General features: G+C 40.7%; 2 protein-coding genes across 5 annotated transcripts in view; both read left to right on the top strand.

The window, feature by feature from the left end:
* Positions 1-5,113, top strand: part of NCOA7 (nuclear receptor coactivator 7) — a 64,621-nt gene extending 59,508 nt beyond the window's left edge. For all 4 annotated transcript variants that reach the window (XM_083434834.1, XM_083434835.1, XM_083434837.1 and 1 more), the window contains 3 exons: positions 282-377; positions 1,381-1,454; positions 2,837-5,113. In XM_083434834.1, the coding sequence (XP_083290960.1) occupies positions 282-377; positions 1,381-1,454; positions 2,837-2,972 (306 nt within the window). In that variant the 3' untranslated portion in view covers positions 2,973-5,113. The remainder of the gene's footprint in view (positions 1-281; positions 378-1,380; positions 1,455-2,836) is intronic.
* A 704-nt stretch (positions 5,114-5,817) lies between these two features.
* On the top strand, positions 5,818-12,523 carry HINT3 (histidine triad nucleotide binding protein 3). The gene is made up of 5 exons (XM_083435164.1): positions 5,818-6,654; positions 8,186-8,303; positions 9,741-9,810; positions 10,053-10,179; positions 10,811-12,523. The coding sequence occupies exons 1-5, from the start codon at positions 6,463-6,465 to the stop codon at positions 10,856-10,858; spliced, it is 555 nt and encodes a 184-aa protein (XP_083291290.1). The 5' UTR covers positions 5,818-6,462; the 3' UTR covers positions 10,859-12,523.
* The last annotated feature ends 73 nt before the right edge of the window (positions 12,524-12,596 follow it).

The following is a 12,596-nucleotide window of genomic DNA, read 5'->3' as shown; positions in this document are numbered from 1 at the left end:
TGCAGTCATATTTATTTACGAATATTTATAAACTACCAACTCATTACAAACCATTGTGCATGCAATGAAATCATTGAAACATATTATAAAATTTTTAAAATCATAAAATAGAGAATAAATGACCAACGCTTAAGGGATATGAAAATTTTCATCTATGTTTGCTTTTCATAGGTTGGTTAAGTAAGTAAAAACAACAGTAACCTTGTTTGAAATGTTTTTGAATGTTTATGCCTTTAAATGTGGAAGCATCTTCCAATGTAATCGTAATTTTGTTTTGGCAGGTTTTTGGGGCTTATGCAACTCATCCTTTCCACTTCAGTGATCACTATTATGGCACTGGAGAAACTTTCCTATACACATTTGATCCTCTTTTCAAGGTAAGGGGCACTGAGGAAAGTCCTAACACTTTACTTACACCATATGCTTGTTTCTGTGAAATGATGCTGAGACTTGTACAAAAGCTCGAAGGTGCATTTCTGAATGCATTATTAAGCACAATGAAAGGGCTTAAATATACTGATGCTGTTGTATTGGCACAGCTGAACAAGCTTCTGCTTTGTTGGTGTCTGGATGTGAGCGGATCCTATGTAAGTCTGGGCTTCTTGAAGGAAGAACTGCATAAAATAAATAGGAAAGGTTGCATTTTCTGACAGAGGCCACATTTTTTTAACATGGCTGTTCAGGTGGAAATTGTACAAATCTTCTGTGAGTTGTGGGGAATGTAAAAGAGGACATACAAGACTGTAGGAGCTACAGTGACTTCTCAATACTGTGAATAGCTGACTTAATTTTTGCAAGAGGAAAACAGAAAAATGAGGAAGGCGAAAGCAGCCACATTGTAACATTGCAAAATTTTCTGCTTTTAATAAGATTCACACCTAGGAGCATGAATTGACACACAAATAGAGAGGATCAAAAACAACTCAAGAAAAAAGAAGACTATATCAGAATCACCATAGGGAATGTTTAATGCTTCTTGTTAAAACGAGCTTGGGACAACTTTTTTTTTTACTTAAGACCAGGGCTTTTTTTTCCAGCCAGAGCTCACCGGAACTTAGTTCTGGCACCTCTCAGGGGGGCCATTGTAAGGGAAAGTTGAATGCTTCTTAAGGAATGAAAATGTTTCTAGCTAAAAAGTCTTGAGCAGTGCTGTTTTTCTAGAAGAGGAGGTGCCAGAACTCACCATGAACACTTCCCTCGTTCTCTTATTCTGAGCAGGAGCAGGCCTTTATTCCATCAAAGGCAAAGATGGTGAATTTTTGACACAAACCATGTAACTCTCTCTTGCACTTCTCCCCCCTAACCATTGCTTACTGTCCTTCTGCCACAGCTGCAACCAACTGTGTTGAATAACTATGATATTATACTCTTCTCCCTTAGGTCTTTAAGTGGAGTGGAGAAAACACCTACTTTATCAATGGAGATGTAACTTCCTTAGAACTTGGTGGTGGAGAGTAAGTTGAATAAGTTTCTTTATTCATCATATTGTTGAAAACCCTCTATGGGCAACCTCTTCCTTTGGGGTTAATCTCTTCAACCATCAGAACTTGACGTGAACAAAAGCTCTGAATGCGTGGATGGCTCTTGTGCACATAGCTGCACTGACTTGTGGGCAAAGGAATATAGGAGGCTGCCTTATGCATAGTTAAGACACTTTGTTCATCTGGTTCAGTATTGTCTGCACAGATTGGCAGCAGCTCTCCAGGGTTTCAGGTGGGTCTCTCCCAGCTTCACCTAGAGGTGCCAGGGGTTGAACCCAGAACTTTCTGCATTCAAAGCAGGTGCTCTGTCGCTGAATTGCAGCCTTTAATTATTTATTTCAGTTAAATAATCCAGGACAGTAAATAAAGGAACCACATGAGTTTTTGCCCCAGTCCATTGAGGTCATAAGAACCACGCACACATAGATTTTGACTAAGTGGCTTATAGTAAAAAAGTGACGAAGTTAATGGAAAAATAGTGGTAAAAGAGAGGGAAGGGTAAAGCCAAAATATTAAGATAAGAATCGAGATGAAAGTAAATGAGGGAAAGGATTTGCTGATCGAACAATGGAAATGGAATACAAAGGAGGGAGGTATGGGGAAGTCCAGGAAAAAAGCAAATGCAAGATCTCTTTTGAAAGATGAAGTTGTTTTTAACTGTTGTTATATTGTGCGTTTATCCTTTTTTATATGTTAATGCGTTTTTTCTTTATTGTATTTTTTCTTTTTTTCTCTTTGTCTTTTTTATGTCTTGTTTATATTATACCATGAAAATTTAATAAACATTAATTAAAAAAAAAAAAAAGAACCACGCACACAACATGTGCAGAAGCCTATATCCAGGTTCCATCTATAGTCATAGTTCGGGTTGCAAACGCTGCTGGTTGCGTTTTTGGGTTACGGACCGCACCGAACCTGGTAGTACCGGAACGGGTTACTTCCGGGTTTTGGCGCATGTGCAGAAGCACTAAATCGCGCGTTACGCATGCGCAGAAGCACCGAATTGCCACAGATGTGGCGCTGCGGGTTGTGAACGCTGAGGGTTGTGAACGTGCCTCCTGCATGGATCACGTTCGCAACCTGAGGTATGACTGTATCTGGAAAAAGGCCATGTTGACATGTTCCTTTTTTAAATAGCAACAATCCTCTCCTGTCTACTTTGGGGCAAAAACCAACAGACAGGATTCAACCAAAGGTTTTTAAGTCTTGTTGACTTCATGGGAAGAAGGCTAAGCAAATGTTTAACCCTCTAGCTGAAAGAAACAGAAAGTTAAATTGGGCAAATTGTGTCATCGTTTTTAATAAATCAAAACTGAATAAATCAAAGTTTTCAGTTAATTTTCTTCTCCTTGCAGTGGCAGATTTGGTTTATGGCTAGATGCTGATTTATATCATGGTCGGAGCAATTGTTGCAGCACATTCAATAATGATATCTTATCCAAAAAAGAAGACTTTGTCATACAAGATGTGGAAGTATGGACATTTGAGTGATGTACATGCTGCCTTAAGTTTACTGTGAACTCAGTGGATGTTGAATATTGGAATGTAGACTGCCTCACAATAGAACATGCTTCTCCTGCCCGTGAAATCTGGTCACAGCCTGGCTGCACAAGAAGATTTTAGGTCAAAAAGTGGAAAGACTTAATTGCATTTTAAAAAATGACCTCGTTTATGTCGTATTTCTGCCCTGCCGGTGATCTTACAGCATGGATGCAAGATGTTTATGGAAGGCATTTGCGATATACAAGTTTGTTTAAAGCAGTCTCATTATTTTTTGTAACTGTGAAAGAATACTGGTGGAAAAACATAGACCTGTATAGTACATTCCATGTGTATTTTTATTCTGCTTACATGAAAACCAAAAAGAAGTAAAAGTTGGGTTAGCAAATTCTACTGCGTATAGTGATGGTTTCCATGAGAAAGGGGGTTAGTCTTTCAAATCAGTATACAGCACTTAAAGGGAGCATTTTTAAAGGAACCTATTTATTGTTTGTATAGTACATTTTTATGAAATGTAGTAGGCATGTTTTTTTCTTTTAATATTTTAATTTCAAAATTTGTTAGGAAGATTTATTGACTGAAGTAAATGTCTTAAGCAGTGGTGATGAATCATTTCATTTCTTAGGTATTTTTTATACTTTGCTGGTTTTTTTAATTTTTGTAAAAGACTTCGTTGTTGCTTTGTTCTTATTATTTTAGGAATCTTGTTTTTGGGCAGAACACATTACTTTGGATTGTTGTAAAGCGGTGCATTGTCAGTTTCCATTATCAAACACAGCTGTCTGGTTGCGTGCTGGAGACAGATCCTCTTTTTAAGAGGCTTAACAATAAAGAAATACCTTTTGAAACAGTGGCATTGTTATGGGGCAAAAAACAGATTCTTAAACTGTGCCCTATAAATTATTCGAAATTCTTTGTTAGAGAAAACTGTGTCATGCCAGACTAGCTTTGCCCTTCTTCTTTTTTCTTGTAAAATGTTCTCTCTCTTGAATAAGAGTTGGACCCTGTGGTTGCATTCTGCTTTTTAAGCAGTCACTTTTCTTTCTGCTTTTTTTTTATTTTTAATGGCGTAATGAAGCAGTACTTGAGAGCACTGGGTCCAAATTCAGTAAGAAAGACTAAGTGCTGCCAGTTAATTGAAACTGGAAACCATTTTTGGTTATTTGCCACTTCTAAAAAATATTTTGTTAGGAAGAAGAAGATATGAAAAGACAGTGCTATTCCTTCCTGAAATGCTGACATTCTCCAAACTTTTGGGAGCCCTTGATAAGCCTTTTAAAAAAGCAAATAAAGTCAACTTGAGAGAAGGGGTATTTTTTAAAAATAACAACAACAACAGTACTTCCTATGCTCCTGAAAAAGTATCAGTCAATACACTATGCTTGTCACCCTTTAGGATGCCTTCACAAGGCCAACTGTGTCAACCTAGGCTGCATCCTTACATATTAACCAGGTCTTCCCCTGCTCATGATGGCATTGCTTCCAAATGACTTGGAAATAACTGGGACCATCCATCTTGTGCTATATGGCCTGGTCAACCAGATCCAGATTACAAAGAGTAATTTCCTTCACATATATATTGCTTCTGTGTAGGAAACTCCATACACAAGTGACATGGGGCAGACACACACATGTCTGCTTTGGAGTACGTAGTGCTGCACACTAACAATTTGGGCTTGCTGCAGATAGAAAACATCACATGTGGTAGGCACATAATTCTCTACACAGAAGTAATAGCCTTTGTATACAAAACCGCTTTAGGGCATTTTGTTAACACCTGCAGTCTACACTTTTCACTCTTCTTACCATCAGTTCTACTCTGACAGATTTTCACCATTACATATTAGCATAATACTTTGGAGACATTCCAGGGAACGGTTTTAACAAGGACGAGACACTTGCAGGTTGTAAGCAAAAGGGTTTTTTAAAAAAATAATGGACGTATTTCACTACTGTTATACACAGTTCATTTCATTATATTGTACTTGTCAGAGCATATCTAAAGTTTGTGTTCTATATTCGAAACAGTGTTGTCCTCTCAAGATTCTGTGACCCTTCAGAAAACTATGGATATTTAATATATGTAATGCAGTGCTATCGCAACATTTTCAATAAAGGAATTTATGCATTCATATGTTTGACGTGAAATTTCTCTCCCCACTCCTGACTTAATAGTCAAGGGTGACAGAGCTGGGAGCACTAAAGGCTAGCTTGCCATATTTGATCTATAATACTTCAGAGGGATAATTATTGACGTTTCCACTCAAACTTCTAAATGTTGGATTTCCCCAGAAATTGCCTTTATCAAACTGCTAGTGACACAGTGGGCATTTGCTACATCTGGAACAAGAAGGCACTAGTTCTGGAATTTGGCAATGTGTAATAGTAGGCAAGAGAGTAGCTGGTACAAATGACAAAGGGATTACACATTCCTCACGCTGAACTCTGAACCACTTTGAAACTCTATTCGGAAAAACATTGTAGCTTGGATGCTGTGTGTCCAAGTGGCAGTGCTCCATATCACATCCAACCTATCTGCATATATGATTATTTTCACCTTGTCCCCTGTGTGCCTGCCCTACTCACTAGTGAAGATGCTTAATGAATCAAAAGTCATTGAAAACGAAGGAATCCTGTGTACCCTCCACACATAGGATTTGCATTCAACATCTTGCAAGGTAAGCAGCCCTTGCACATTGTGCAGTGCAGTCCTATGACCCATTTATTCAGAAACGAATTCAACTGAGTTTAATGGGATTTATTTCCAAGTAGGCAGGCGAACTGGGGTCTTGTAATCACCTTTTCCACTCATAGCAATTTTGGTTTAATTTTGGTGAGAACGGGATAGAAATGCAACAGTAAACAAAGAGATCTTGCCTTTTGTTCGTTCTCTTTTTGCTCATTTGCCCAATCCATGGCAATGTTACCTGCTCATTCTGTTGGGCAGGCACAAGGTTTTGCCCTTTTCTCTTTTGCCTCTTGCGCCCAGTCCCTAGACATGTTACTTTCCCCTTTACAGTACTGCAGGATTATGGCCCCTCCTCTCTGTGCACTAGGCAAAAACTCTGGTCCACCACACCCTGACTACCTCTTGCTTAGACTACTGAAATATTCCGTTCTCTGATCTTCCGTTGCTTCCCGTCTAGCCAATCTACTGATGCCCAAATCATCCCCCTCTCTTGTTGCTCTGATCATGCGACACCACTCCTTCCACTGCTGCCTGCACCTGGTTTCTTGCGCACTCCTTGATCGGGCGCAAACACCTTGCCCTCACCGGTGATCATCTCTGCGTCGCGGCGGCGGCGGCGTCCCGGAGCCCGGGGCGGGGCCAAGGCGAGCGGACCGCCCTCGGCGCCGCAGCCTGCGCTCCGCCTGTGCGCACCCGGGGTCGGCAAAGGGCGGAGCCGCTGGGCGGGCCCGTCTCCCGAGGACCGCTCCGCCCCATTTCCCCGGCCAAAGGCCGCCTGAGAGAAGGATCCCGATGGCCGGCGAGGAAGGAGGCAGCTCGGGCTCGTCTCCGGCGGCGGAGCCCAGTCCCGGCGGCGGAGAGGCTGGCGCGGCTGGCGGAGAGGGCGCTGGAGGCGGCGGCAGCGGCGCTGCTTACGACGGCAAGTGCGTTTTCTGCCGGATCACGCACGGAGAGGAGACGGGCACGGAGCTGCTGCCTTGCGAGGTGAGGCGCAGCGAGCGAAAGGGAGCCGGGCGGGTGCTGCACATCCTCACGTCCAAAGGCTGCTGCCGAGCCGCGAAGTAGAGCTCAGGCTCGGGCTGGAGGCGCATCCAGTGCTAGGGATGGGCGAATGGACTCCAACTCCCATCAGCCCCTGCCAGCGTGGCCAGTAGCCAGGGACGATGGGAGTTGTAGTCCGGCAACAACTGCAAGGCCGCTTGCCCGCCCTCCCTTCAAATTCTAGCCCCGCTCAGCCCGTTTCCCACGGTGGGCAACCAACCCCCTATTTTCCCTTGCAGGGCATGGAAGCGAGGAGCCCCCCACTCGCTCCTTGCCCTCCTCTTTCTTGGCAACTGCCACTGGAGCTGGAGGTTCCATTGAGGTTTTACGGCTAATAGTCATTGATAGACTTAAGTGAGAAACCTTTAAAGCCGGTGTCCATCACCAGGTCTTGTGTGCTTACTCTTTGATTAAAAATAAAATAAAAGAGTTATGGATTTGAAGCTTTTAAGGTTGCACCATTGCTGGTGCTGTTTGTTCTATGGGTTTTAGGCTGTTCCTCATTTTATATTGTGCTAGGTTTTATGGCTGCATGGTTTCTCATGGGAAACTGCCCAGGAAGCCTTTTCTACAAAAGCTTATTGAATACACAATAAATAAACTGGGATAGTGAAAAGAAGCTTGGCCTCTGGTTTTCAGCCCCAGCCCACATTCAATTGTGGATGTATTCTTACTGTTTGCACACCACTTCTTATCATAAATACCAGGATCAGTAACCTTAAGATAACATGAATTATTGTTTATATAATGACATCAATGGAATATATGCGCTTCTTAAGCAAAAAGAGCTTTCTAACCCCCAATGTGCTAGAAATTTGGGGGTGAAAACATGATTCATTTATCTCAGTCCTTTAAGTGCTAACACACTTCGGCTTCTCTCCCATTACCTCATCCTTTCACCCTTTGCTTTTCACACATCATCCTAATTGTGTTTCCCTCATACATACATCTCTTGTTGCAGCTATATGCTAGTCAGCTTCCCCTCCCCCCAACTTTTCTCCCTGCCTACTTAACCAGGGTTAATGGATAGTGGCATTTTATGGAAAGAAAAATAAATGAGTGGGATTGGCTGATACAGCTGGAACATGGCTCTGATGGGACTAAACATATAGCCTTCAAAGTGTTGTTAGGTGTTGCTGCATGGTTTACAAATATTGGCCTACAAAGTGGTCTAACAAATGAGGGCTCCAGTGTTACTTAAGTTATATCCATCAGTCATTAATATTACATAGGTGTCGGAAATTGGGGACTGCTTTGTATGCTTAAGGGGATGATACGTCTGAATTCTTCTGTTATCTCATAGTTCAGATTGATCATCTGAAAGGCTGAAGCCACTTGCACAATTAATATTGTCAGTTGGTACTAGCTTGCTAGCTTTACTTACTGACATGCATGGCTATCTCAGATGGGTACCTGCAAAACTGTTTCTTACACGACCTGCTACTATCAAGCTTTTTTTCTCTTTATTTTTTAGCATGAAGACTTGGTGTGCTTCAGAGATATCAGGCCTGGAGCGCCACATCATTATTTAGTGGTGCCAAAAAACCATATAGGAAATTGCAAGACTCTAAAGAGTGAGCATATACCATTAGGTAAGTCCGGACCGAGCACTCAGAATACTGGAACTGAAAGTAAATGAATAAAATATAACAACAACAGTGTGTTATTGTTGAATGCAATTAGCTGCAAAACAAGGGTCTATATAATTAGCAGTTAGAATGGATCTCAACAACTGGAGCCCTTGAAACCCATCTGTACTGCAAGTAATAATAATAACTTATTATTTATACCCTGCCTATCTGGCTGGGTTTCCCAGCATACACATACACCCGCCCCACCTTGTTGCTTACCAAGAAGTAGAAGGCAGTAGCTGTGGCAACTTGCTAGCAATCACTTTGGGGGATGGACAAAGAGACATGTCCGCCATCTTCCGTTCCATTTTCAAAGTGTCTCTTCCATGAAACTACTTCTAGGATGGCCACAGACAAAGCATTGGAATGGATCCTGTCAGATATGGGTCTTAATCAGAGTTTCTGTCATAGATTCTCTGGGTAGCCTTGACCCACCCACGTGCCATTTCAACTCTATATATTTGATGTCCCACTCCCTGATAACTCCTGACTGATAACCTGTACCACCCACTCACACCCATTGCTGTGGAGATCTCACAGGACACGGACAACCCACATTTAAGCCTTGCAGGGTATAAAATGACCGTGTGTGGTTTTTAATGGAAGCTGAGATCTTTTTTGGATGCTAAGTTCTGTCTGAATACTTACTCAACTTGCATGGTTTGGCATTGGGGATCCAGCATATTTGCAGCTCCGCTTGGATTGAACTTAATCCTGGAGCCATTACTCTTCCTTACATGCCAGCAGCATATGGCTATGTGGAGCCGAAGACTCCTGTTTTCCCCCATGAATATGTTCTTCAAAACAGTTTTCTTGGTATAAGCAAATCCTAGGCATAGTATATTGGAACTAGTCAGAAAGGATGCCTGAAGACTGGCTGTCCATCACACTTGCTGTGTGTTGCATAGCACCAGTAGTGAACCAAGTAGTGTACAAAACACAGAAAATTGCCCAGTCCTTAAACCTGCATTGGGCAAATTTGTGGGGAGCAGTCTTCATTGTCAGTCAGGTTAGACCTGGGTAGAAAAGCAAGAAAAGGTGAAGGTTGAGAAGGGAAAGAGGAGCTGCTTCAATTTGCATAACCTGTTGTGGGTATTTTCACCATATCTGCCCTTTACAGATCCCTTGTGGTTCAGCCTACTTTGGCCTATGTTTTTGTAGGTTACATTATCACTAAGAATAAATGTTAAAATTTGTATATAATAATATGTATGCTTATTTATAGTTAAAAAAAGAGGCCCATTATTAAGTTAGCCAGGCTTACTTTGGAATAAATTCTACTGAAATCAACAGAGTTTGCATTAGTTTCAGTTTAGGACTAAGCTGGCAAGACTATAATGCATCAGAAAGCTAATGAGTTTTAAATCTGATTTTATCCTTTTCTCCCCGATCTGACAGTGGAAAGAATGATGGCAGTTGGAAAGACTGTCCTTCAGCGGAATAAATTTAATGACTTGAATGATATAAGGTATGTTTCTAGAAAGGGAAGTATATGGTAATGTTCATTATAATAGAGTTGCATAATACATAAAGAAAGTGCATGTAATTTGGTTATGTTGTATGAAATAATAGCTGGAGGTCTTAGAATTTTGCATTAGTGCAATGCACAGACCTGCTTACTGTTTTAAGTCCTTAAGAGCTTTCACATGCTTCGCTCAAAAGAACACTAAGTAGTTGGTAACTGATTCTTTTTCTCCTCCATTTCTCAAGGATGGGTTTTCACTGGCCTCCGTTCTGCTCAATAGCCCATTTACATCTTCATGTCCTGGCTCCAGCTAGTCAGTTGGGATTCTTGTCCCGAATGGTTTACAGAATCAATTCCTACTGGTTTATAACAGTAAGTATTCCAGTTAGTTTGGTGATCCCCATTTCCCTTCCGCTGCAAAGAAAGAACTGGACACCACCAGTGCAAAACTTTGAGGCTCCCTTTTCTACTTCTTGTGCCAGTGAATTCTAAAATGTTACCATTTTGCAGTCAAAAGGCATTGAGGTGCTGCCATTATTCCATTTCCAAGGCACTGTTCCTGGCCCCCGATTACTCCTTTTGAAAAACTTGCAGTTTCTCCTCTTTTTGTAACTCTCAGCCGTACTGTTTACTGTCTGATATTGAATTAAGTCAGTTTGAAATAGTCCTGTCAACGTATTAATAACGGTTAACGATGACTAGATTTTAACTAACTTCATTTAAAGTGTTAGAAGCCATCTTTCATATTTTCTTCATTGTAATAGAAGACACCACAGGAAAATGGTCTTGAATGGACCCTTTGTAGATGATGCTTCGCTCCCCGCCCCCCCTTCTAAAATGGCCTTCCTGAAAGTTGTCATCACAGATGCTTTTGCATCTAGGCTGGCAGTGAGGGAATGGTACTATTGCTCAGTGGTTTCTGTTACTTATCTCCCCAGTTTCAAGGGGGCAGCAAGTAATCTCTGGGAAGTATTAACATGCAACATAAACATCTCTTTAACAGGCTGAGCAACTCTTGGAACGGCTGAAGGCTGAAAGTGCTACTATGTGAAAAGCACTTGTTCCAGATCACACATCTCTGTGAACTGTGACCACTAATTATAGGGTTGGATGTAATTGTTAATATGCCAGGTGTGTGAAAAATGGCACTTGAATCTGCTGCTATACAATGGTTGAACTCATCGTTAAAGAACGTTGTACAATACATGTCTCAGGCAAATACCTGAAAAAACTGAGCACTTTCGAGAACATCCATATCTACCAATCAGAAAGTAAAAATACCTATCCTTCTCTGAAAGAAAATACTGATCTTGCAAAAAAGAGAGATATAATTAAAGTTTAATATATTCCTCTGGGTTTGACTGTTCTTTGTCTAAACAATGCAAGAGGTTTGTGCCTATACAACACATTAGTGACATTTTTGGCATTGCAATGCTAGTGATAGCTATGATGTCTTGGTGCTAAATCACTCATCGCACACATGTACATGACTGTATGCACAGCAAGAGCTCTTAACAAGCCATTGTGACCAGAGTATGTCTTCCATCTGTACTTATAACGTGAGACATCACACCATTAGTATGTTGGTCTAGGATAAGATTGTTTGAATGTGGACCACTGTAAAGAATTGTAACCAGTTAAATGCATGTAATTAAGAATAGCTAGAAGGGGAATTTCAGTGCAAGTTTACATAGAGCAATGGTTTCTTTTTACTTTGTTACTAGTGAAAGGTATCCGATGTATGAAGTTTAAGAGGCTTATGCTGAAACTAAACTTGTAACCATAGCTATAGCTTTGGCTATTTGGGAAATCTTAAGCATGTTGGGAGGCATTGCCTACTGTGGGAAACTACCACTATGCAGACAGACCGTGGAATGGTTATTTATTAGTATTTATACAATAGTTAAGTACCCAGAACATCTTACAACAAAGAGTTTGTTAGTATGTGAATTCATGAATGTCGCCTGGTTCTGTTTTCTTTAAAATCAAACATAAAACACTAAACCCATTCATAAGGGTAGATTATCCAAATCTGTTTATCAAATTTTAGAGGGATATACATTATTCACAGATGTCCCATTTTGACTACCTAAAGCCTTCATCCAAGTGCTCATCAGTAGAGGCATCAGACTTATATAGCATACTGCTTGTCCACTTTACATGGCCACAGCATTAGCTAAGTCGTCTCTTCCAACAAAAATTATCTTGTTCTTAGTCTACCTCCACAGCCTTAATGTCAAGACTGCAGATGCTTTTAAGACTTGGCATGAAATGGCTTCTAGAGCACATTTCAAATCTAATTGGATTTCTTACTGAAAAATTAACTTGAACAAGCACTTGCTGAAATTGTGCATTCTGGTACCTACTGCATTACTAAAGCAACATCCAATTATTTAGCACAGTTTTACATCGTAGTGTTCAAAGTATGCCAAAATACAATAACCCTTTATGTTCCTTTATGGCTTTAGCATTTTAATCCTCGTATTTGTTGGCATGTATTCGTTTTGATACTTGAGTCTGGATTCTAACTACTGTTGGTTAAAATAATCAACAAATGTCTTCCTTCAGTGGAGTAATAGTTGTATTTATACCATGTTGAAATGTGTTATGTATGAAAAGCAGTTGTGATTGTGAGTTTATGTACCATTGGAAACATAACAGCAACCTTAATACTGTTTGAAAAAGAAGCTAATAAAAATCAACGTGTAGAGATGAACCTCTTGAATGTTATTGTATCTGAATTTGAGAATATTGTTTGTGAGCTGGTACCTTTGTATTTCAACATCTCA

Source organism: Podarcis tiliguerta, assembly GCF_965153285.1.
Source record: "Podarcis tiliguerta genome assembly, chromosome: 3".
Classification (NCBI taxonomy): domain Eukaryota; kingdom Metazoa; phylum Chordata; class Lepidosauria; order Squamata; family Lacertidae; genus Podarcis; species Podarcis tiliguerta.
The sequence above is the reverse complement of the archived record's forward strand: the minus strand, read 5'-3'. Positions and strand labels throughout refer to the sequence as shown.

Bases quoted from the DNA above. Each gene is read 5' to 3' on its own strand.
- HINT3 (XM_083435164.1), top strand. From the start codon at position 6,463: ATGGCCGGCGAGGAAGGAGGCAGCTCGGGCTCGTCTCCGGCGGCGGAG. The intron at 6,655-8,185 runs GTGAGGCGCAGC...TTTATTTTTTAG, and splicing joins CGGAGCTGCTGCCTTGCGAG to CATGAAGACTTGGTGTGCTT. The intron at 10,180-10,810 runs GTAAGTATTCCA...TCTCTTTAACAG, and splicing joins ATTCCTACTGGTTTATAACA to GCTGAGCAACTCTTGGAACG.